This window comes from Hyperolius riggenbachi, chromosome 3 (assembly GCF_040937935.1).
Source record: "Hyperolius riggenbachi isolate aHypRig1 chromosome 3, aHypRig1.pri, whole genome shotgun sequence".
NCBI lineage: Eukaryota > Metazoa > Chordata > Amphibia > Anura > Hyperoliidae > Hyperolius > Hyperolius riggenbachi.
The window spans coordinates 489399883-489426487 of record NC_090648.1 but is presented as its reverse complement, the minus strand read 5'-3'; the positions used below and the strand labels follow the sequence as shown (position 1 = coordinate 489426487).

At 48.5% G+C, this 26605-nt stretch overlaps 1 protein-coding gene across 2 annotated transcripts in view; it reads left to right on the top strand.

The window, feature by feature from the left end:
• The window catches only part of EFCAB6 (EF-hand calcium binding domain 6), a 198912-nt gene that overhangs the window by 150766 nt on the left and 21541 nt on the right, over positions 1-26605 (top strand). For both annotated transcript variants that reach the window (XM_068278177.1, XM_068278176.1), the window contains exons 21-24: positions 307-425; positions 1385-1612; positions 3278-3433; positions 22946-23141. In XM_068278177.1, coding sequence (XP_068134278.1) covers positions 307-425; positions 1385-1612; positions 3278-3433; positions 22946-23141 — 699 coding nt within the window. The remainder of the gene's footprint in view (positions 1-306; positions 426-1384; positions 1613-3277; positions 3434-22945; positions 23142-26605) is intronic.

Below are 26605 nucleotides of genomic sequence, written 5' to 3'. Positions count from 1 at the left end.
CGTTAGCGGTAGGGCTACTGGAGGCTTCCTCTCTGCTAGGCCGGAGGAGGAGGAGGAGGAAGCCACAAAGCAGATTATTTCTCTGGGAGGGGGGGGGGGGGGGGGGGGGCTCGCGCTTTGCCTGTAAACTTTTACAGCAGTTTGGGTCATTCTCCATCATTCTGACAGCCAGAGCTATATATAGACAGCGAGAGTTTTCTGCTAGAGACAGATTGCAATGGCTTCCTCCGCTACCTCTATTCTGCAGAATTATTGCAGCATATGTTATTTTTACCTCGCGTGTCATGTGACTGCGCTCTCTTACAGACGTTCTGTGAAATCGACAGCGATGGAAACGGCATTATACAGAAGAAAGAGCTGAGAAATGTCCTCTATAGATTCTCACTTCCTATAACCTCCAAGGAGTTTGAGAAGCTCTGGAACAGGTAAGTCTGTTTCACACCGCTGACGAGCTAAGAATTCCAGAATTGCAAGTTCTAAGTCATCGGAAAGTAGAATTCAAACCCGGGATTTGCCGGAGGGGGGGGGTTATCAGATTCGGGAACTGCAGATCAAATAACCAGCCGCTGTGGCTCCTGACAAGCCAGGGTTTTCCTACTATGTAGATTTCTTACTCCTACCGATCATGCAAGCAGGGCCGGACTTAGCACTAGGTGCGCCAGCATGCTGAGAGGTAGTTCTCATAGAACTCAATCTCGCAACATACATAAAAAAAAAATGCGCATGGAAACTTGGGCGCCCCCCGCACAACACACAAACTCCATAGCTGACGCCTAACCCTATTTACCAACTCCCCCCCCCCCCCCCACAATCTTCCTACCTGATGCCTAATGCTAAACCCTTATCCCCTCTCCCCCGCATAAACTTCCTACCTGACGCCTAACACACATCCCCATTCCTGACCTAAAACGCCCTCCCCCCCACCACCAATCGTCACCAACCCACCAACACCACCGCCACCACCAAGAAAAAAAACTTTCATTTCTCAGGCGCTACCATAGGCCCCTACTGAAATATCCGCATTGGGGGTAATTTGTGCGCCCAGGGCGCTCGATAAATTTGTGTGTCCGTTATTTATCGGGTGCTCAAATTACTTTTTCAATGCCGATATTTCAATCGTTGCCTATGGCGGCACTCAAACTTCCGCCGCTAGGATCGGATAGAGTCCGAGGGACCAGATGGACTACAGCTTTCCTGTATATTATGCTACAAAACTAGCATTTTTGAAAACGCAGCTTTAAAAACGTATATGCGTTTTTTTATATGCGTTTTTTCCTGCGGCCCATAGACTCCCATTAGAGGCAAAAACGCAGTGTTTTCCGCAACGCTAGCGTTTCTGTTATGTGTGCACCTAGCCTGAAGCGACTGACTTTGTTCTGCGCAGGTATGATCCGGAAGGGAAGGGTCACCTGACACATCAGGAATTCCTCCAGAAATTGGGGGTAAATTTTGCGTCTGGAGACGGCGGACCGAGCAGACGTATTGTGGAGGACAACCACCAGGCTCTGGAGAAGCACTACAACTCCCAGCAGAAGCTGCAGAAGGAGCTGCAGATCTTCTACAAGCACCAGACCCAGGCCATGGACATCAGAGACATCGAGCATCAAGTCAAGTAAGGAGCAACATTATTATTATTGTACCAGTATTGGTTTCTATAGCGCCAACATCTACCATGAATCTATTGCCCTAGCCCTTATTGTGTTCTTCCTTCACACACATTTATAATTATAATGTTTTTAAGTGATGATCGCAATGTGCTAATTAGGATTTCACAAAATTTTCGTCATTAGAATTCCCATCGTAATGAAAAAATCGTAACCACGAAAGATTACACAAAATTTTGCATAATTATGACCGTTCATGAAATATTCAGAACTATGATCATTTTCGTAATTACAAAAAAATCGAAATTACAACTATTTACAAGTATGGGCGAATTTTCATGCACAACATGAAATTACGATTTGATGTTACCCGTAATTTTCATAATTACGCAAAATTACGGAATTACGAATGAAACACAAAAGTACGATTAAACGCAAAATTCCGACATTAATTTAAGAATTGCGTATTTTCGGTTTCATGTCGTAATTGCAAATTTTGTGTCGTAATTACGAAAAATGCTAAATTTCGGTTCATCACTAATGTTTATACTGCAGGGCTTTTTGTGTACAGTATATGCCCAAGCAAAGGCCAGAACACACTACTCCTGAGGAAGTGAACGCAGTTCACGAAATGCATGCGTCAAACCAAATGCTCGGCCCTGTGCATACAAGTGTTGCCAATTTATACTAATATTCTTAATGAAATATAATTGGGGGAAGGGGGGTTATCTCTCTGGAGATTTCTGAGAAATCAATCAAAATACATTTTTTAGGGGACAATTAAAAGACCCCTATAGCGAAAGAAGTAAGCAGTTAATCTGGCGGAATTCGTAGTGTGTTAACTTTTAATTAATTAAAAATGCACAAAAAGACATGCACTTACTAGATCAAAATGAAAGGCAAGCATCTGGTTTGGCATAAAGCCCAGTCTAATACGTCCCACCAAAGGAACAACCTGAAGACTGCAGTGGCCAGCAACAGTGGGGTTTCGGCGTGTCCACGCCTTCGTCAGTTCATTTTTATCTAGTAAGTGCATGTCTTTTTGCGCATTTTTAATTCATTAAAAGTTAACACACTACGGAGCGCTCCTCCCTTTCTTGTCTTTCTCTAGCCGAGTGCTGCGGAGGTGCTAGAGTGTTTTCACACACCTGTGTGTTTGTACACTAATCCTTGAGCTTCTGCAGCGCAAGATTTCCCATCTTTTGTCCCAAACTGACGGAATTGACGGGCTTTGGACTAGTCCATCTCCGCTTGGGGAATTCTCAGTTTTTTTTTGTTTGTTTTCAAAAGCATTTCCTGAACAGCACATGCTAAGTCTAACTGCCAAAATAGTAAGATACCAGCCAGCTTCCCTACTCGCGTGCACACTTTTTTTGGGCAGTTAGAATTAGCTATTCAGGAAATGCTTTTGAAAACCCTGAGAATCCCCCATCAGGAGATGGACTAGTCCAACACCTGTCGGTTCTGTCTGCTTACTTTTATCACTGTAGTAGTCCTTCAATTGCCCCTTAGAAAGTCCCAGAGACCCAACAATTACACATTCTGATGCTAAGCCTGGCCCATTACCTGTACAGACCCACGGCAACCCCTGAACCCGCCCAAGTTACACCACTGTGAGTGCGCCTCTACCTGAAACAAACTTCCTGCAGTGTTCATTGCTTTATTTCCCGCAGAGACAAGTTCAGAGAGAATTATCCAGACTTTGCTGCAGCCTTCTCTAAGATCGATAAAAACAAAGATGGCGTCATCTCTGTTCAGGATTTCCGCAGAACGCTTCAGGAGCTGAACTTTGACCTGGACGACGATCAGTTCCTCAACCTCTTATACAGGTAATCTAAAACTACGCACAGGCTGCAGATCTGTTGGCTGAGGCCGCTTTCACACTGCATATTGGCGGTAGCGTACCGGCAAAAACAGGCCTTGTGGGATTACCGCGTTAGTACGTGGAAATCCCCATCTGGCAGCAGGCCAAGCAGGGGAGTGACGCTCACTTCCTGTGGCCAAATCGATGATGTGCGCAGAAGAGTATTGCTAAAATACGCTTTCACGCATGCACAATGCGTACAACTTGTAGCAGTAATTTAAAGAAAAAACACGCGTCGCCATAGAGTTTCATGACTTCCTGTCCGCCGCACTTCACCGCAGGTTAGCGCACAGTAACGTAGGTATGCGCTTGTGTTAGATAGGGTACTTACACAGCATTGCACCGCACTGCATGCCATGTAAACTACCCCATAGACTTTCATTGCCCTAGCGTTAGGTTGCGGCAAAATAACGGACCACACCGGGCCAATGTGAAAGGCCCCTGACGTGATCTTCTGCAATCATTTCAGGTGACAGATGCCTGTGATGATCCCTATGCAATATTTCTAGTGACGTGTTCTGTGCTACGGAAGGGGGTGGGGAGAGGACAAGCAGGAGGCGCCCTCTGTGGCCTTTGTGTGAAAAGACAGCAACAATTGACCGAATGAATATAACCTGGCAGATTGCTGAAGAAGTGGAGGCACTCTGCTGCTTATCATCTCTCTGCAGCTCTTACCAGCTCTTCAGCACACTCTGGGGAGGAGCTATGAGCTATTTCTCTGTGTAAACCATACATGTCAAACTCCGGCCCGTGGGCCAAATTTGGTCCTGAGAGCCATTACATTTGCCCCCCCCCCCCCCCCCCCCCCCAAGTGGTTTGCCACTTTGCATTATGTTTGGCCCACTCTAGACCACCAGGGAAGCCATATGGGGGAGGTGGGGCAAACCACTAAATACTCGGGAACTGTATAGGGGATGGTGGGGGGCCACTAAACACCAGGAAACTGTATAGGGGAGGGAGGAGGACCACAAGACACTGTGGAACTGTATGGGGATTGGAGGGGACCCATTAGACACCAGGGAACTTTATAAGGGAGGAACGTGGCCAGTAGACATTGAGGGTGGCCCACTCTAGACCACCAGGGAAGCTATATTGGAGGTGAAGCCCTAGATCACCAGGGAAGCCATATCGGGAGGTAGAGGGAAAGCACTAAGCACCAGGGAACTGTATAGGGGAGGGTGGGAGTCTCAAGACACCAGGGAACTGTATGGGGATTGGAGGGGACTCATTAGACACCAGGGAACTTTATAAGGGAGGAACGTGGCCAGTAGACATTGAGGTTGACCCACGACTGGGTCCCAGTGTACAATTTCGGCCCACTCTGTAATTGAGTTTGACACCCCCGGTGTAAACAGTAAATCACAAGCAATACTCAGTTATGCAAGCCTTTAAAACATTTTAAAGTGGCCATGAACTCTTGTACAGGACAGAAGGAAAACCTAGAGAAAGGCATCCTGTATGTATTTAGAGAGTTTAGCCGGTCTAATTCCCCCTCAACTGTGACTAATCACAAGTTGTAATTTGATCTCTCAGCTATGTCAGCTGACTGCCACGGAAGAGCAGCTAATTTGTAAACCCTGTGTCCGCTTCCATGAAAGCAGGAAGTAGAAGCGCTGCAGATTTATTTCAGGCGAACTTGAAGAAAAAAGCGGGGCACCACTCCTTTAAAAATCCCTTTATTCCGGTGGGGGAAACAGCAGGTACATGCAGTGGGGGTATCAAGTGCCTGACAGCTGTTTCGCTGGTCTAAACCAGCTTCTTCAGAGGCAGTATACTGCCTCTGAAGAAGCTGGTTTAGACCAGCGAAACAGCTGTCAGGCACTTGATACCCCCACTGCATGTACCTGCTGTTTCCCCCACCGGAATAAAGGGATTTTTAAAGGAGTGGTGCCCCGCTTTTTTCTTCAAGTTCGACTGGATGGTCTATTTTTCTGGATGAGCACGCTCTGTATCCTGGTCCCAGTCCTGGTGTGTCTGCCCTGCTACATTTGGTGCCAGGTATCGTTGTTTCTCTTTGTATTTATACAGATTTATCTCAGGATTTGTATCAGCTGTAACAAAGAAATGTTTTTCTTTAAATATTATTATGCTGTTGCTTATCTTTTAGGGCAGAGAGGAAGTTCTGAGTTCAGGTCCGCTTTAAACACATTTAGGTATACTTACATTACCATGCTGTGTCTGAGGTTTGCCTTTAAAGGACTCGCTTTCTGCAGTGATGGTAAGGTTGAAATTTGGCCCCATTTTCTGGACAGATGAACATGGGTTATATCAGGAATTGGTCAGGGGCCTCCTGAGTGTTGTGTTACAAGGCCTGAGCGCTGTTCTTGCGTATGCGTTATTGATCCGGCGCTGCAATCCCATCTTCACTTGCGCGGGGATCTGCCATCGTTCTCGTGAGATGTCTCTGGCGGTCCCAGCAGCAGGCTGTACAGTGATAAGAGACGTGTCTATCCAGGTATAAATTAACACAAGACAAAGCGGAGTCTTTCTCCAAGGCCTTTCATGCTGCTGCTGCGAGATGTTTTATAAGCTGCTACAATAGAGGATTATTTCTATCTGTTTGTTCTCGGGATCATGCTGTCTGTATCCCGGGGACGGCACATCCGCTTTTGTCTTTACATGTAATGCAGTCTAATTGGACAATGACAGAAATACAACACGGCGCAGAAGGATCGGACCACCACAAACCGATACTTAAAGGAGAAGGACAGTTCTATGAAGGATTGGACCACCACAAACCGATACTTAAAGGAGGACAGTTCTATGAAGGATTGGACCACCACAAACCGATACTGAAAGAAGGACAGTTCTATGAAGGATCGGACCAACAGAAACTGATACTTAAAGGAGGACAGTTCTATGAAGGATCGGACCACCACAAACCGATACTTAAAGGAGGACAGTTCTGTGAAGAATCGGACCACCACAAACCGATACTTAAAGGAGGACAGTTCTACGAAGGATCGGACCACCACAAACCGATACTTAAAGGAGGACAGTTCTATGAAGGATCGGACCACCACAAACCGATACTTAAAGGAGGACAGTTCTATGAAGGATCGGACCACCACAAACCGATACTTAAAGGAGGACAGTTCTATGAAGAATCGGACTACCACAAACCGATACTTAAAGGAGGACAGTTCTATGAAGGATCGGACCACCAGAAACCGATACTTAAAGGATACCCAAGGTGACATGTGACATGATGAGATAGACATGTGTATGTACAGTGCCTAGCACACAAATAACTAGGCTGTGTTCCTTTTTTTCTTTCTCTGCCTGAAAGAGTTAAACATCAGGTATGTAAGTGGCTGACTCAGTCCTGACTCAGACAGGAAGTGACTACAGTGTGACCCTCACTGATAAGAAATTACAACTATAAAACACTTTCCTAGCAGAAAATGGCTTCTGAGAGCAGGAAAGAGATACAAGGGGTCAGTAGTCCATAGATTTTAGCTCTGGCATACTTCGATAAATGTGTCAATGAGCAAAAACAATAAAACTGTAAAAACTTAAAAAATAGATTTAAATATAAAATAAAACTGTAGAATATCTTTAAAAGCCATTTTTCGGAGAAGGAGGATAGATACAATTGTTTATTTCATTACTTTATTTTCACCTCGGGTGTCCTTTAACCTCCTTGCCGGTTATCCCGAGCTCAGCTCGGGGTAACCTGCGCAGGAGGATATCTCAGGCCCCGCTGGGCCGATTTGCATAATTTTTTTTTTGTTACAAGCAGCTAGCACTTTGCTAGCTGCTTGTAACTTCCGCTCGCCGCCGATCCGCCGCAATCCGCCGCGCCGAGTCGCTCCCCCCCGCCCCAGAGCCCTGCGCTGCCTGGCCAATCAGTGCCAGGCAGCGTTGAGGGGCGGATCGGGATTCCCTATGACGTACCGACGTCCATGACGTCGGTGACGTCATCCCGCCCCGTCGCCATGGCGACCGGGGAAGCCCTGCAGGAAATCCCGTTCTCAACGGGATTCCCTGCATACTCCGCCGAAGGCGATCGGAGTGGGTGGGGGGATGCCGCCGCTTAGCGGCTATCATGTAGCGAGCCCTTGGCTCGCTACATGATTTAAAAAAAAAAAAAATTAAAAAAATGTGCGGCGCTGCCTCCTTGCCGGATTTTTTAGACCGGCAAGGAGGTTAAAGAAGGACAGTTCTATGAAGGATCGGACCACCACAAACCGATACTTAAAGGAGAAGGACAGTTCTATGAAGTATCGGACCATTACAAACCGATACTTAAAGGAGAAGGGCAGTTCTATGAAGGATCGGACCACCACGAACCGATACTTAAAGGAGAAGTACAGTTCTATGTTAACTAAATGACACCCGCATCGGCCATCATCGATAACACAACAACAACAAAACATTTGTAAAGCGCTTTTCCTGTAGGACCAAAAGTGCATCAGCTTGTCTCAGATCAGTTCATAGTGATGTGTACAGGGTAAAAAGTAGTGATCATAAATGCCAGACTAAACAGGCAGCTTTTCAGTTTTGATTTAAATGTGTCCAGGGTTGGAGCTGTCTTGATTAAGTTTGGCAAGGCATTCCACAGGGTAGGGGCAGCATGACAGAAAGCTCTGGCTCCAAAGGTTTTTAGTTGAATTCTGGGGGTGGTCAAGTTATTGGATCCTTTTGATCTGAGGTTGTAGGTGGTGTGACGCAATTGCAACAAATCCTTCAAGTAAACCTCCAGACTAAAAATCTACTCAGCAGTACTGAAAAGGCTTTGTGTTTCTTTAACAGTTTCACAGCATCAGAACTTTGTTTTTCTTACCCAAGCCTCATTTTTAGCTGCACAGAAGAAAACTGCCCGGGCAGGTTTCCCCTTATGCTGTGCAAAGCATGATGGGATTTCTGATGTTGTTGTTCTCGTTCTGCTGTTTTGGTGCAATTTTTTTTTTTTACATTTTGAATTTGACATTTGAAGCCTAGCGTGTGCAGCTGGGAGGGGTGATCAGGACACAGGACAGTTGGAACTGTGTCTCCTGCTCCTTGTCACCTCCTTTCAACCAAAAAGATGGCTGCCCCCATGACAAAGATGGCTGCCCCCATGAATCACAAACATTTGCCTGTTCTTTTAAAACAGGGTGGGTAAGAGATTATATTACCTATCTATTCTAATTAACATAACTAATGTAACTTAATGACAGTATGTTTGTTTAGGCTGAAGTTCCCCTTTCAGGTATCCGGGGCCTAGTTCGTGTAGGGAGTTGAATGTTAGCATGCCAATTTTGAAAAGGATTCTACATTTTATGGGTAGCCGGTGTAGTGAGCAGAGGATTGGTGTTATGTGGCAATGGCGTTGTTGGCTTGATAAGCGGTTGTAATGTATTCTAAATGAGAAAACACGCCCTGCTTTACATAAAAGGTAGTTCTGATATATATGTGTGTTTGTACCCTGCATCACTTGTATGTCTGCACTTTATCTGATGAAGGGGACCCGCCGTGGCACCAAAACAATTGTCATGTTGTGCATACAATAAAACTGCTTGATTATTGATACTGGTGTGCCAGCCGAACTAGAATTGCTGTACACCAAAGATAGTGGATGACTTTTAAATCCTTAAAGGACAACTGACCCGTGAGACATAGGGAGGCTGACATATTTATTTCATTTTTAACCACTTGAGGACTGCAGGGCTAAACCCCCCTAGTGACCAGGCCATTTTTAGCAAAATTGGCCACTGCAGCTTTAAGGCCAAGCTGCAGGGCCGCACAACTCAGCACACAAGTGATCCCCCCCCCCTTTTCTCCCCACCAACAGAGATCTCTGTTGGTGGGGTCTGATCGCTCCCCCATGTTTATTTTTTTTAAAATAAATATTATTTTTTGTCGTTTTTGTTTAAAAACCCCTGTTTCTTTAAGACCCCTCCCTCCCTCCCCACAGCCAGCCAATTATGGCGATCGGCTGTCATAGGCTTCTGCCTATGAGAGCCGATCGCTCTCTTGTCCCCCATGGGGACAGCCGTGTCACACGGCTGTCCCCAGTGCAGCGCTGCTGCTCATCGCAGCGCTGCACCTAGTAAATAGACGGCGTGATCGCCGTCTAACAGTCTCTTGAGCGGCAATAGCCGCTCGGAGACTGAAGGCGGGACGGAGCTCCGCCCTCCGAGCATGAGATGCGCGCGCACCATGCGCGCGATCTCATGCAAAACAGAGCCCCAGGAATTGGCGTTAGGCGGTCCTGGGGCTGCCACCGCGGCCACGCCTACTGGCGTGACGCGGGCGGCAGAAGGTTAAACGACGCAGATTGCCTGGCTGTCCTACTGATCCTCTGCCTCTAATACTTTAAGCCATAGCCCCTGAACAAGCATGCAGATCAGGTGCTCTGACTGAAGTCTGACTGGATTAGCTGCATGCTTGTTTCTGGTGTGATTCAGACACTTCTGCAGCCAAAGAGATCAGCAGGAATGCCAGGCAACCGGTATTGTTTAATAGAGGATAAATATGGCAGCCTCCATAACCCTCTCACTTCAGGTGTCTGTTAATGCGCATCTTGCACCAACAACCAGCTGTGCATATTTCAGATTATCAGTGCAAAGGGGATCTTCCCGGAATATATTTGGCTCACCTTCTGAAGCTGTACATCCTCTGCAGGCAGGGCCAGATTTGAGGCAAGGCCATGGCCTAGGGCACCAAGTAAGCAAGGGGTGGAAAGTGGGCTGGCACACTCAGGTGGTTAAAACATGTACACTACAGCGATTAGAGAGCCAGTCCAGAGCCAGTCTGACAATACCCCTCATCCCTCCCCACCCCACCCCCCTTCCTCGTCTTGGCAAGCAATCTCTGTGCTCTCCTAGCCCAGTATGCAGCATGCTGGGCGCAGCGGTAGCCATGCTTCTTCTCTCACCTCCTCTGAACATTCCAGCTATGTCAATCCTCTCACTGCCCACATCTCGCTCTAGTGCCCGGCATCTCCACCTCCTCACATTGAGTGTAATCATGCTCCGGGCAATAGAGCAAGAAGTGAGCGGAGAGAGGATGGACAGATGGGGGTAGCACAGGACAGCGTCAGCACAGCATGGGGGAGCAGTGCAGCACAGCACAGGATGGGGTAGCACAGCACAGGTCAGAGAGAGCACAGGACAGAGGAGCAGAGGATGGGGATGGGGGGGGGGGGGGGTGTTGTTGGCACTGGGCCTTGGGAGGTAAAATGTACAAAGCCGGCCCTTGGGGTAAGTCAAACTCTTGGCAGAGGCATATCCAAGGCGGTGCCGGCGTATCATGTGCCATGGGCGCCACAGCATCATAGGTGCCATACCTGTTCCTGTGCTGTGCCCCCATGCCTGCCTCTGTGCTGTGCCTCCATGCCTGCCTCTGTGCTGCACCGCCATACATGCTCCTGTGCTGTGCCTCCATGCCTGTCTCTGTGCTGCACCGCCATACCTGCTCCTGTGCTGTGCCTCCATGCCTGTCTCTGTGCTGCACCGCCATACCTGCTCCTGTGCTGTGCCTCCATGCCTGCCTCTGTGCTGCGCCACCATGCCTTCTCCTGTGCTGTGCCTCCATGCCTGCCTCTGTGCTGCACCGCCATACCTGCTCCTGTGCTGTGCCTCCATGCTTGCCTCTGTGCTGCACCGCCATACCTGCTCCTGTGCTGTGCCCCCATGCCTGCCTCTGTGCTGCACCGCCATACCTGCTCCTGTGCTGTGCCTCCATGCCTGCCTCTGTGCTGCGCCACCATGCCTTCTCCCGTGCTGTGCCTCCATGCCTGCCTCTGTGCTGCACCGTCATACCTGCTCCTATGCTGTGCCTCCATGCCTGCCTCTATGCTGCGCCCCCATGTCTGCTCCTGTGCTGTGCCTCCATGCCTGCCTCTGTGCTGCACCGCCATACCTGCTCCTGTGCTGTGCCTCCATGCCTGCCTCTGTGCTGCGCCACCATGCCTTCTCCTGTGCTGCGCCCCCATGTCTGCTCCTGTGCTGTGCCTCCATGCCTGCCTCTATGCTGCGCCACCATGCCTTCTCCTGTGCTGTGCCTCCATGCCTGCCTCTGTGCTTCACCGCCATACCTGCTCCTGTGCTGTGCTTCCATGCCTGCCTCTGTGCTGCGCCACCATGCCTTCTCCTGTGCTGCGCCCCCATGTCTGCTCCTGTGCTGTGCCTCCATGCCTGCCTCTATGCTGCGCCACCATGTCTTCTCCTGTGCTGTGCCTCCATGCCTGCCTCTGTGCTGCGCCACCATGCCTTCTCCTGTGCTGTGCCTCCATGCCTGCCTCTGTGCTGTGCCTCCATGCCTGCCTCTGTGCTGCGCCACCATGTCTGCTCCTGTGCTGTGCCTCCATGCCTGCCTCTGTGCTGCACCGCCATACCAGCTCCTGTGCTGTGCCTCCATGCCTGCCTCTGTGCTGCACCGCCATACCTGCTCCTGTGCTGTGCCTCCATGCCTGCCTCTATGCTGTGCCACCATGTCTGCTCCTGTGCTGTGCCTCCATGCCTGCCTCTGTGCTGCACCGCCATACCTGCTCCTGTGCTGTGCCTCCATGCCTGTCTCTGTGCTGCACCGCCATACCTGCTCCTGTGCTGTGCCTCCATGCCTGCCTCTATGCTGCGCCCCCATGCCTGCTCCTGTGCTGTGCCTCCATGCCTGCCTCTATGCTGCGCCGCCATACCTGCTCCTGTGCTGTGCCTCCATGCCTGCTCCTGTGCTGTGCCTCCATGCCTGCCTCTGTGCTGCACCGCCATACCTGCTCCTGTGCTGTGCCTCTATGCCTGCCTCTGTGCTGCACCGCCATACATGCTCCTGTGCTGCACCGCCATGCCTGCCCCTGTGCTGTGCCAACATGCCTGCTCCTGTGCTGTGCCTCCATGCCTGCCTTTTGGTGTGCCCCCATACCTGCTCCTGTGCTGTGCCTCCATGCCTGCCTCTGTGCTGCACCGCCATACCTGCTCTTGTGCTGCACCGCCATGCCTGCCTCTGTGCTGCGCCACCATACCTGCTCCTGTGCTGTGCCTCCATGCCTGCCTCTATGCTGCGCCGCCATACCTGCTCCTGTGCTGTGCCTCCATGCCTGCTCCTGTGCTGTGCCTCCATGCCTGCCTCTGTGCTGCACCGCCATACCTGCTCCTGTGCTGTGCCTCTATGCCTGCCTCTGTGCTGCACCGCCATACATGCTCCTGTGCTGCACCGCCATGCCTGCCCCTGTGCTGTGCCAACATGCCTGCTCCTGTGCTGTGCCTCCATGCCTGCCTTTTGGTGTGCCCCCATACCTGCTCCTGTGCTGTGCCTCCATGCCTGCCTCTGTGCTGCACCGCCATACCTGCTCCTGTGCTGTGCCTCTATGCCTGCCTCTGTGCTGCACCGCCATACATGCTCCTGTGCTGCACCGCCATGCCTGCCCCTGTGCTGTGCCAACATGCCTGCTCCTGTGCTGTGCCTCCATGCCTGCCTTTTGGTGTGCCCCCATACCTGCTCCTGTACTGTGCCTCCATGCCTTCCTCTGTGCTGCACCGCCATACTTGCTCCTGTGCTGCACCGCCATGCCTGCCCCCATACCTTCCTGCCACTCAGACCTCAGATCAGATTAATTCCGTTATCTGAGGAACATGGCTACTTAATTTATGTATGTAGGGCACACTTGGCTCAGTGTTAGAAAAGAGGACAAAGAGGGAATAAGAAGACATATTTCCCAAAAAAGTAACTTTAGCAATATCCGAGCCACAAACACAGCCAACCATAACACATGTACACAAGAGAGGATACTGTATTTAGAAGAAAAGGGGATATGACCAGGAGTGGAGGGGGCACAATGTCAGTGTTTGCCACAGGCTCTATATTACCTAGACACACCCCTGAAGGCGGGCGTCCACCGCTGACCCCCCCTATTTACAAGGCTGACACTAGTTTCCCCGCGGAATGAGCGAATATTGCAAACAATGCGGCATGTGTTTGTAAGCTGGAATACGGAGTTACCGTGCAGCGCGCTAAAGACTGTCATTACGCTACAATGAGGAGAGGCGATCTCGGCCTACGGAGCCAAACTCGCCTTTTATTCTCCGGCGGAATGCAGTCTGATTGTCACGTATTCCGCAGCTGTACGCTACAATGGGGGCTAAATGAGAGCCCGCTGCCTCAATAGGAGTTATTTAAAGGTTCTTTTCTGTGACTGGAGCGCCGCTATTGTGCCTGCCCTCTCCCCCTACGCCTTCCATATTGGATAAACATAAAGGGGAAGACAGCAGCTGACTTCAGCCCAGAAGACACCCAGGCAGCTGCGCGGGGGTCACTGCCAAGTCCTCCGCCCCACCCCCGGCAGATGTTCAGAACATGGCGGCCGCTCGACTGCTTCTCCCGCGCGTTCCCATGCCGCGGTTTCACCGCTAGCAGCTTCCAGGCAAATCCCTTCTCACACCATCTAAATATTAATATTCATAACCTCCGATCTGCAGTGTGTATTCAACAATCCTCTTCCGTATCTCGGTAACAAGCCGCCGCCGTGTATGAGGGCCCAGAGACGCAGCGACGCGGGTTTGTTTTATTGTAGTCATTACATAATTACATGCGCTGCCTAAAGGGGGCTGCTGGCCGGAATACAAATTCTGTGATCTGCGGAGGAGACGTACAGAGGAAGATTCTGACTCTCCGCTGCTTATATCAAATGAATAAGATATAAGTTACAGAGTTATTTGTGTTAAAGTGGACCTGAGCTCTTGCACAGGACAGAAGGGAACCAGAGAGAGATACACCATGTATGTTATTAGAGAGTTTAGCCTAATTCCATACCTCCCAACTTTTTGAGATGAGAAAGAGGGACACTTAAGCCACACCCCTGCCACACCCCTGATCATGCCCCCAGCACAACCCTAGTCACTCATACCATAAAGATTTCATAAGAAAAATATGTTTTGTTTTATAACTGAAACCACACTGGTTCTTTCTATCCTGGTGTATTTTCCTTCACATTAACATCTGCAAATTAGAAATATATCAATTTTAAAAGATGGGAATACAGTTTAGAGGCAATCAAACAAATTTTTTAGTAGAGAAATACATATATTTACATAGAAAGAGGGACAAAGTCCTGAAAGAGAGACAAATGAGGAGGAAAGAGGGACAGAGGGACAGGGCTCCCAAAGAGGGACTGTCCTTCCGAAAGAGGGACAGTTGGGAGCTATTTAATTCCCCCAAATTTGTGTCTACCGTAATCACAAGTTGTAATTTGATCTCTCCCCATGTCACCTGACTGCCACGGCAGATAAACTCATTTGAAAGCACAGAATGTTAGCAATAGGTCTGCTTCCATGAAAGCAGGAAGTAGACACACTACAGATTTATTGTAGGATTTGTATCATCTGTAACAATGAAACTTGTTTTATTTAACTGTTATTATGTTGTTGCGTAACTTTTAGAGCAGAGAGGAAGTTCAAGTTCGCTTTAAAAAAAAGACATACCTCCATCGAGTTAAACTAGAAAATAAAGTACAACACCAGCCTCCCTGCACTCTCACATATCCCTGTTGATCCAGAGGAAGGTGAAAAACCCTTACAAGGCATGGTCCAATTAGCTCCAAAAGGGAAAAAATGTCTTCCCGACTCCTGATGGCAATCAGATAAAATCCCTGGATCAACACCACTGAGCATTACCTAGTAGGGTTGCTCAAATCCGGATCCGGGAGTTACCGGGATAAGTGCTATCCGGATATTTCCCAGTAAACCTGTGCAGGGTGGGCGGGGGGGGTCAAGCTTACCTGTCTGACGTCTTCTTCATCCGTCCCTCGGCGCCTCCCACGATGCGTTCCACGTGGCAGTCACCTTAGAGGAGGAAGTGTTTGTAGTCACGTTATGCGCGTGGACCGCATCGTGGGAGGCGCCAAGGACGAAGAAGACGTCACACAGGTAAGCTTGACCCCCCCCCCCCCCCCCGCCAACTCCGCACAGGTTTACCGGGAAATATCCGGATAGCACTTATCCCGGTAACTCCCGGATCCGGATTTAAGCAACCCTATTACCTAGTAACCTAGCTCCCAACTGTCTCTCTTTTGGAGGGACAGTCCCTCTTTGGGAATCCTGTCCCTCTTTCCTCCTCATTTGTCCCTCTTTTAGGACTTTGTCCCTCTTTCTATGTAAATATATGTATTTCTCTACTAAAAAATGTGTTTGACTCTAAACTTTATTCCCATCCTTTAAATTGATATATTACTAATTTTAAAATGTTAATATGAAGGAAAATGAACCAGGATAGAAAGGACCAGTGTGGTTTGAATTATAAAACAACATATTTTTCTTATGAAATCTTTATGGTATGTGTGACTAGGAGTGTGATGAGGGTGTGGCAGGGGCGTGGCTTAAGTGCCCCTCTTTCGCATATCAAAAAGTTGGGAGGTATGCCTAGTAATTATAGACATGGATGACTTTCAATGCAAGGAAAACATCTAAGCCCACCCTTAAACACAGATATAGAATTTGCCATAACTACTTCCTGTGGCAATACATTCCACATTTGAATCACTCTTACTAAGAAGAACCCTTTTCTAAATAAATGGCTAAAACCTTTTTCCTCCATGCGCAGATCATGCCCCCCAGTCCTTAGGTGTGCTATAAACTGGCGGTGGTGAGTGCACCACAAATGTGATAGGCAGATGCATGGTGCTCGTGCTTGAGAGGGATTTTCTAAATACGGCATGATAGAATGTGGAACGTGCTAAACCAGCCATGTTCTGCTCACTGGCCTGAAGTTGTGTAATGCACAAGGGGAAGTAAAACTTGCAAGTTACTACTGATTTAAAGCCTATGTCAGAAAAAAACTTTAATATCACCTCCTCGCATCCTACACAGGATTTCTCATGTGCCTAACCCCTCCTTTGGAATTTCCTTCCAAAACACACCCGTAACTCTCCAACCTTTGAATTCTTTAAAGAGACTCTGTAACAACAAAAACCTCCCCTGGGGGGTACTCACCTCGGGTGGGGGAAGCCTCCGGATCCTAATGAGGCTTCCCACGCCGTCCTCTGTCCCACGGGGGTCTCGCTGCAGCCCTCCGAACAGCCGGCGTCAGAGCCGACTGTAGCTTCAATATTTACCTTTGCTGGCTCCAGCGGGGGCGCTGTGGCGGCTTTCGGCACGGAAATAGACGGAAATACCCGATCTCCGTCGGGTCCGCTCTACTGCGCAGGCGCCGGAAACTTGCGCCTGCGCAGTAGAGCAGACCCGACGGCGATCGGGTATTTCCGCCTACTTCGGAGCCGACAGCCGTCAGACCGCCTGCGCAGGAGCCAGGAAGGTAAATATTACGTCACCGCTGCACGGAGGGCTACAGCGAGACGCCTGACGGATGGAGGACGGCGTGGGAAGCCTCATTAGGATCCGGAGGCTTCCCCCACCCGAGGTGAGTACCCCCCAGGGGACGTTTTGTCGTTACAGTTCCTCTTTAAAGGGAATCTGAAGTGAAAAAAAAATTATGGTATAATGATTTGTATGTGTAGTACAGCTAAGAAATAAAATATTAAGAGCAGAGACATGAGTCTAATGCTGGGCATACACGGCCGCCTGATCGATCCCCGCTCGTCCGCGCGTGTGCAAGGATCGATTCCCAATCGGCCCCGCCGGCGTTCCTTATCAGCCGATCGATTCCCCGCTATTATCCGCCGGCGGGGAATCTATCCGGCAGGTCATCGGACCTGTCGGATATTATCAATCGAGCCATCAGACTGAGAAGCCTGCGTTAACTATCGTGTATGCCCAGCATAATATTATTTCCAGTACAGGAAATGTTAAGAAACTCCAGTTGTTATCTATGCAAAAGAGCCACTGATCTCTACAACTTTCAAAGTGGTAGAGAGCTCTGTCTTCTGAAGCTTATTATCTCAACTGCCAGTCACTCTATTTTCTTTTTCTCTGCAGAGGACAATTCAAAAGTTCATTCGCCTGCTCTGTGAAAATATTTAGATTGCTGAGTAGTGTGTAAACTGCAAATATTAGAGAATGATGAAAATAAACAAATAAGAATATTTTCTTTGCTACTAATGTTCTAGTAATTAGCCATACTACACAACCAATTCATTATCATTTTTTTTTTCTCCTTCAGTGTCTCTTTAACCACTTGCCGACCAGGGGTGATTTGCCTGATCTGTGCTGCGTGGGCTCTCCAGCCCGCAGCACAGATCAGTATTATGCCAGGGCGATCAGACTTCCCCCCCCCCCCTTTTTTCCCCACTAGGGGGATGTCCTGCCGGGGGGGTCTGATCGCCGCCGGCCATCTGCGTTTTGCGGGGGGGCTCCTCAAAGCCCCCCTCCGCAGCCATTTCCGCCCTCTGCCTCCTTACCTCCCTCCCTCCCTCTCTCCGTAATGCGCAGGACGGAGTTCCGTCCTGCGCATTGAAGGATAGGCTTCCGCCTATCAGATGCCGGCGATCCCCGGCCAATCAGAGGCCGGGGATCGCCGATCTGCCCTACGGCGCTGCTGCGTAGCAGCGCCGTGTGATGTAAACAGCGGGGATTTCTTCCCCGCGTGTTTACATTTTGCCGGCGAGCTGCGATCGACGGCTCTCCGGCTGTTCACGGAGACACCCTCCGTGAACTGACATGGAAAGGCCACTCGATCGAGCGGCCGTTTCCATGGTAACCCGCAGACGACCAGTTTACGCCGATCGGCGTTAGCTGGTCGTCAAGAGGTTAACTCACTTTTTCCAACAAGCATACGCTTAAATGTTGGCCAATGCCTTCTCAACCCTAAAGTGTGTGTAAAGCAAAAAAAAAAAAGTTAAACGCTTACCTATGAACAGGGAGGGCTCTGGATCCTAAAGACCCTTCCCTGTCCTCTCTTGCACCCCTCGTTCCAGTGCCATCACCCTGTTTAATTTGCCGGCTCTGGTGGCTTTGAAAGCACTCGTGTCCCCAAGAGCTTCCAAAGATGGACGGCCTCATACTGCCCATGTGCTCATAAGCACACTCACACATGCGCAGTACGGAGCCGCCCATCTTCAGAAAGCACTCAGGGACACGAATGCCCCCAAGGCCTCCCGAGGGCTCATAGGGGTGTATTTGAATAATTGGTGACAACGAGGGTGATAACACTGGAACAAGGGGAACAAGAGAAGACAAGGAAGGCTCTGTAGGACTTAGAGCCTTCCCTGTCCATAGGTGAGTTATCTGACTATCACTATCGCAAAAAAAGTAGGCATTTAAAATCGGAAAGACCCAACAGGTTTGGGGCCTGTCCTTCAAGCCTGGCACCCAAGACCCATCAGCATCCATAAATGCATGTCTAGTGGATTTACAAAATTGGATGAACACCAGCTGGCTGAGGTTGAACTCAGCCAAAACAGAGGTGTTGGTGGTAGGTGGTCCACACATGATGGATAAAGTTCAAAACGCTCATCACCTCAAACTAGCAATTGGGGGAGATACTGTACAGTATAAAGACTCTGTGCAAAACCTTGGGGTGATCCCTGATGGAAATCTAAAACTCAGACAGCAGGTATCCGCTGTCATCAAGTCTTTCTTCTTCCGTCTAAGAAATATAGCGAAAATCAAACACCTTATCCCAGCTGAAGACCTACCTGCCCTGTTCACGCATTTGTATCCTCCCGCCTAGACAACTGCAACGCCCTGTTAATCGGATCTACAGATAAGGTTCTGCGCCCCTTACAGCTAGTACAGAATGCTGCAGCCAGACTCCTAGCCAATGCCCCCCGCAGCTCACACATCACCCCAGTACTGCAAACTCTTCACTGGTTGCCAGTAAAATGAAGAATCAATTTTATGATCTGCCTGCTGACATTCAAGGCTCTAAACCACGTGGAACCCAAATGCATAGCGGATCTATTGGAACTTTATGCCCCTCCACGCACCCTCCGCTCTGCCAACAAGATGAAGCTGATTATTCCCAGGATACACTTAACATTTTGTGCTCGGGCCTTTTCCTATGCAGCCCCTACTCTATGGAACTCACTTCCACAATCAGTACGAGAGGCTCCTTCTCTGGACAGCTTTAAAAAAAGGCTAAAAACTCACCTCTTTTCCCGAGCCTTTGAGACTGCATAATGCAGGGTCACAGCGCTTTGAGTCCCCAGGGAGAAAAGCACTATAAAAAATATTATTGTTATTGTTATTGTTGTCCATCTCCTCATGGGGGATTCTCAGGGTTTTCTTTGTTTTCAACAGCATTTCCTGAACAGCAGTTTAACTGCCAGAATAGAAAGATATCAGCCAGCCTCACTTGCACACTATTTTGTCTTAGACTTTGCAACTGCTGTTCAGGAAATGCTGTTGAAAACAAAGAAAACTATGAGAATCCCCCATGAGGAGATGGACTGGCCCAAAACCTGTTGGTTTTGTCAGATTTTAACTGCCTACTTTTTTTGCGATAGTGGTCCTTTAAAGAGAAACTCCGACCAAGGATGGAACTTTATCCCAATCAGTAGCTGATACCCCCTTTTACATGAGAAATCTATTCCTTTTCACAAAAAGACCATCAGGGGGCGCTGTATGGCTGATATTGTGGTGAAACCCCTCCCACAAAGAAATTCTGAGTACGTACTCTTGGCAGTTTCCTGTCTGTGAACCTTGCTGCATTGTGGGGAATAGCTGTTTACAGCTGTTTCCAACTGCCAAAAAAGCATGCAGCAGATACATCACCTGCCAGCAGTAAAAATGTCACCATGTAATGTCAGAATGTAAATCGGGGATTTAAAAGATTTTACAATGAGCAAACACTGACTAAATCATTTATACATAACGTATTTTTCAGACTATAAGACGCTCCTGACCATAAGACGCACCTAGGATTAGAGGACAAAAACCAGGGGGAAAATATATACTAAACCTGGTGCATCCATGGTGAGGGGGCATCTTGTGGATTATGCTCCCTTGTGCTTCATGTTTCTTCCTGTGTCCCTCTCCGTCCCCCTTGTGTCTGCCTCTGTCCTCCTTGTGTTCTTCTCTATGCCCCCATGTGTCCCCCTGTGTCCTCCTCTGGATGGGCACAGTACAGGGAGTCCTCGACATTGTGGTGGGTTGGAGGTTGGTATTGGCAGCATTCACAAGTCAGGAACTCCCTGTATTTGGACTATAAGACACAGTGACTTTTTTCCCCCACTTTTGGGGGAGAAAAAGTGAGTCTTATAGTCCAAAAATTACAGTAATTATTGTAAAAATGAAGCGCTTTTTTATTACATTATTTTTACTGGAGTTCCTCTTTAAGTGTACTTACAAAATATAGCCTAAAAACACACTGCCTCTAGCTATACATATTGTACAGCCCCCACCACTTGTCTCCCCCCCCCCCCCCCCTATTCTTTTAGATTGTAAGCTCACAAAGGCAGGGCCCTCTCACCCTTTTGTGTCTTGGAATTTGCAATATTGATCATTATGCTACATTTGTCACTGTAATGACTTTGTCTGCCAATTCTGTATTATGTACCAGTGTCTATATTTTGTGTTTACTGTAGTATTACCCCATGCTTGTCTCTTACTCTTTACAGTGCCACAGAATATGTTAGCTCTTTATAAACCAATAATGATGAATAATAATTATAATAACAGTCAAATAAAAAAGGCACCAAAGGGTGATAAAACTGCCTATATGCTAAAAATATACAAACATTAGGAGTATTTTGAGACCTGCTCCAAATATATGATGAAAAGGATCATCAGAAAACGATATACACAGCCCAGAAATGATGGAGCTGACAGATCTAACTGGTAATATTATTTTTTTAATTATATCAAGGCTTATTGATTTACAGCAGGGGTCTCAAACTCGCGGCCCGCGGGCCATTTGCGGCCCTCGATACAATATTTTGTGGCCCTCGCCGGCAAAAGCTTCCTTATAGTTCGCTTCAGTGCTCCCAAGTAATCCGCCGCATCCCCGCCGCTAAACGAGGGCTGCAGAGCCCGGGGGGCAATCCGCCGGCATTTCCTGGAAGGGGCAGAGCTTGCAGCTTCAGCTCTGCCCCTCCTGACGTCAATCGCCGCCTCTCCCCGCCCCTCTCTGTGAAGTAAGAGTGAGAGGGGCGGGCCGAGGCGGCGATGCGCCGCGATTGTGAAATTCCTTATGCGGCCCAGCCTCATCCTGACTTTGCCTCCTGCGGCCCCCAGGTGAATTGAGTTTGAGACCCCTGATTTACAGTGAGAAAATGCAACCAGAAGTTAAATCCTTGCCTCTCGGTGTGACAAAATGCAGCACAAATGATCGCCCCACAGTGAGAAGCTGTTAGGGAACGTTTTAGAACGCGCCCAGACACACCCTAATCCCGCCCATTGATCTCATTCCAATGCACAGCATGGGGGGAGGTTGGAAATAAGGTTGTGATCTCAGTCAGGAAACCCTGCGGAATTTTTTTCATAAGATAGTCATACATCAGGCGATGATGGGCAGATTCGGCCAAGAGACAAATCTCTCTCTGACCGAATCTGATTAGAGAGAGATCTGTTGGCTGCCCATACACAGCAGGCCGATTCCCGAGCAATATCATGCTGAAACCAATCCGCAATCAGCCTTGTGACGCCGCATCTGCCACGGAGCCAGCCCAACCATGTGGGTCGCTTGTATGTGGATTGCGGACAGAGCCCGCAGCCAGCGATGCACAGGTAAAGCATAGTGCATCGGCCACAGGGGGGCACATTTGACATTAGGGGGGACAGCGTTGGGGGTTTTGTCACATTCGTCGCTAGCCCCATAGGCAAACGCAGAGGGGGATTACAGGTGCCCAGAATCCCCCCTCAGACCCGGGCCGGTGCAGTGTCTGGGGACAGGCATAAGTTAAGACAGCAGAATATCTGCAGGTATCCTGCAGCTCACAGCACCGCCCCCTTTCTTTCCCTGCTACAGTTGACTTTGGATGTAGCAGCAGCGTGTGATCAGATCACTGAGCAGCAGCAGTGTGTATACAGAGCATGGAGCAGCTCTGGGAAACTCAGAGTCAAGTATGAGCACAGCCCTGTTCACCTACAGGGTGAACGCTTCACTTTCCCCTTCCTTAGCAATGTCGGCTGTCCTCATTATTATTTGTATTCAAACTGCTCCTGATCTATACTGTTGTCAATCGGAGCAGATCGGACATTTAGGAAATAATTGTCAGATCCTGTCAGTTGGACGAGAAATTGCATTATGTGTACCTAGCATGATGTCCTACCATATTATCATACTGTATTGTGCGTGGCTGAGGGACCCCTTTCAGGAATCTCCTCCTTGAAAATCCTGGGTTTGCCCCTGCGCCCTAATATAGCTCGCCGTTGCCCCCGCTCATCTGAACGACCATGACGCCTGACATCTTGCAGATCGTGCTATCGTTATATGCGACCAATTTCGTCCTGAAATTGGCTGCATAGTCGAACAGACATGCTCTTGGCGGCACTGATTTTCATCTGATTGGATAATAATTATCGAATTGGATGGTCAATCAGACACCAAATCGATAGCTGTATGGTCACCTTTAAGTTTGCGCTCCTGCCAATAACTGTACAGAATAGGTAATGTTTGTTGCTCTCTGTGCTGTATCCATACTGTGGCTTCTCTGTCTCCCCAGGCTGAGGCTGAGAGTGATAGACAGCAAGCTATCTTACTTCGACTTCCTGAGGATGATTGACGATGGGCGGGCGTCTAAGTACGGGCAGAGGAGAGAGCAGCTCGTGCCCGCAGAGACCCCGCAGACGCTCAGCCCACAGAAGACCCTGGCTAAGCTGAAAGAAGTTGTCATGGCATCACAGGTCAAACTGTACAAGGTGAGGATTAGTGGCCTCTCCCACAAACGGGTGTCAAGGAACTAGCCAGCAGCTTGACGGATCAGGCGGTTTGGGCAGCCGTTGCGGACAGCATCTCATAGACGCCAATGCAACTGCTGCCAGTTTGTGATTTGGGCGCATGGTGTGCCTGATAGCAGATAGCCAATTAGTACATATAGTACTTTCACTAGCCAATCGGCTTATTTGTTTACGATCTGTTACTAGCCAATTGGCTTCTTTACTTTTGGTCATTTTAAAACCCAGGGGTTAATGTAGGGTAATGGGGTGTGGGGTGGGGGGGTCTTAGTGTTCGGTACTAGGAGGGGGGGCCAAGGCCTCATTCACACTTTACACGTTGCTGTGTGCAATTTAGCAACACATATAGGGCTCGATTCACAAAGCTGTGATATGAGCTTCGCACAGGTTTTGTTGCGTTTTTGCGCATAAAGGTTTGCGTGAAAATTGTCACGGTCGGGCGCAAACCTTTTACACGCGAAAATCGCGAGAAGCTCATATCGCAGCTGTGATAGCATTTATCAGAGCTTTGTGAATCAAGCCCCTTATGCGCTGTGCAGCAGTGCCTCGTGATATCACACTGTTGTGCGCAAAACACAGCTCTGACCCATTAACTGTAGTAATTGGGATTAGCAGCACAATGCACAGCAATGTAGATAACATGTGATCATTGCCTTGCGAACGGTTGGCCATCTACGTTTGCTAATGTGAATAATGCCTAAGGGCTAGGCGACAATAAGAGAGGTTAGTGTTAGGCACTAGGAGGGGAGGGTTAAGGCCTGCACATATGGCAGGTGAAACTCAGCTGATAACGACCACCCCTTACGAGAATCCAGCGTGTGCAGCCCCCAATGCCTCCTGACCGCTCGACCAGTGATCCGCTCGGGGCAGATCCCTTGAGCTGAGGAACAGGATATAACATTCTACTCCCCCACTTACCCAGCCTGCCACGGGACGTCAATCCCGCTCCACCCATACCCCCCCCTCCCTCCCCCAACATTGAGCAGAACACGTCACTTGCTTGCAAGGAGAGCAACACATCTGCACAGCCTCTACACTGCAATGCTGCCCTAGGGATCGTGTCCCGATCCCCGTCGGACAACATTGATTGTAAATGCGTTAGTCTACTTTAGGGACCCAGCAGAAAACCGCATGGGGAAAATCAGCTAATGTTGTTGGGTGAACCGCACCTTCTTGAACTGCTAGGTTTCCAGTAGGTTGTAGTAAACTACGCCCACACTATTCGTCCAATCACAGCGCTTTGTGCTGTAGAAGGTGCTGTGATTGGAGAACTGTTCCCTATGACATTTCCTGCGTGGTCCCCTAAAGTAGACTAGACTAGCACCTTTAGTATGAGAATAATGCTTCATACACACTTGAGATAAAAGTCTTTGGAAAAGGCAAGATCACAGACCAATCTTACCACCCTTCTTGTAGTATGAGAGCCATACTCTACACAGTCTATTCTATGGAGCTGCACTCCCCATCAGATAAAATCTTTGCAAGATGCTGCACACAAAGATGCCCGTACACACTCAAAAGATCATTATCTGCAAAAGATCTGTTCCTGCAAAATATCCATTCCTGCAAAATGCATTCATAGTCTATGAGATCTGCAGATCGTCATACACACTTGGTTTAACAGACAATCATCTGCAGATCAGATCCACCAGGATGGATTTTCAGATCTGCATATGATTGCCAGATATGCAGATGAAGTCTGTTAAACCAAGTGTGTATGATGATCTGCAGATCTCATAGACTATGAATGCATTTTGCAGGAATGGATATTTTGCAGGAACAGATCTTTTGCAGATAATGATCTTTTGAGTCTGTACAGCATCTGTGTGTGCAGAATCTTGCAAAGATTTTATCTGATGGGGAGTGCAGCTCCATAGAATAGACTGTGTAGAGTATGGCTCTTATACTACAGGAAGGGTGGTAAGATTGGTCTGTGATCTTGCATTTTCCAAAGACTTTTATCTCAAGTGTGTATGAAGCATAAGGGCCAGATGAGTCTATAGTAAAATATCGGTAATAGTATAATACCAATATTTTAACTGCCAGAACCTCTCGGTGCCTGATACAAGCAGCAGCGGTTCGGGAAGTACTCAGCAGCTTCATGTGGGCGGGGCAGAGGAGGGGGATGTTAGGAATCATGTGACATGATGAGATAGACATGTGTATGTACAGTGCCTAGCACACTAATAGCTATGCTGTATTCCTCTTTTTCTTTCTCTGCCGGAAAGAGTTAAATATCAGGTATGTAAGTGGCTGACTCAGTCCTGACTCAGACAGGAAGTGACTGCAGTGTGACCCTCACTGATAAGAAATTCCAACTATAAAACTCTTTCCTAGCAGAAAATGGCTTCTGAGAGCAGGAAAGAGATAAAAGGGGTCAATAGCTCAGATTTTAGCTCTGGCATACTTCAATGAATGTGTCATTGAGCAAAAACACTAAAACAGTTAAAACTTAAAAAGTAGATTTAAACATAAAATAAAATTGTGGAATATCTTAAAAAGTCATTTTTAGGAGAAGGAAGATAGATACATTCATTTATTTTGTTCGTTTATTTTTCGCCGCAGGTGTCCTTTAAGACCTACAATGACAGAAAAAGCAGCAAAACAGTACTAGTAATGACAATTGACTGAAGGGTGGCGATTGGGACATCTGGCTACAGATTTGGGGCACGTGCCCCAGTGGCCAGGCCCTATCAATGACACTGCATATGGTCCATTTTGAAAAGATCACACACTTTTCTTTTAAAGGAGAGCTAAAAGGAGTATGTAGTCAGACACCTTTCCTGCCTGTCATTGTGAGCTTCCTGAGTCTCTGAATCACACCTGGAACAAGCATGCGGCAAGGAGAGACAGAAGACCTCATCTGCATACTGATTCTGGGTCAGTGAGTCAGAAAGTATTTAAAGTGAACCCGGGGTGAGAGTGATATGGAGGCTACCATATTTATTTCCTTTTAAAGGAAATCTGTAATGAAAAAAAAAAGCCTCTGCGGGGTACTTCCCTCGGGAGGCGGAAGCCTCTGGATCCTAATAAGGCTTCCGCCGTCCTCTTCTGCCTCCTGGATCAAGCGTAGAAAGCCCCCGAACTCCACATGCAGCAATATTTACCTTTTGGGCTCCAGCGCAGGCACAGTAGAAGCTTTCCGATCGTGCTCTGGTGGAACTAGCTGAGCCCCATGTGGTCCAATCTGCTGCACAGACGCAGGCAACTTGATTCTGCGCAGCAGGGGAGGACTGGGACCTTTTGGCCTGGGTGGAAAACACAAACTAGAGGCCCGTTTTCACGGCAGCCCCAGTCTAAATGACATCACACACATGCCCCACGTGCTATATGCCGATAGTCACGTGGGAAATACAGCGAGGACACTCGAGGGACAGCGTGACAGGTAAAGTATAAATGCACTGGCACCAGGGGGCACATAATACATT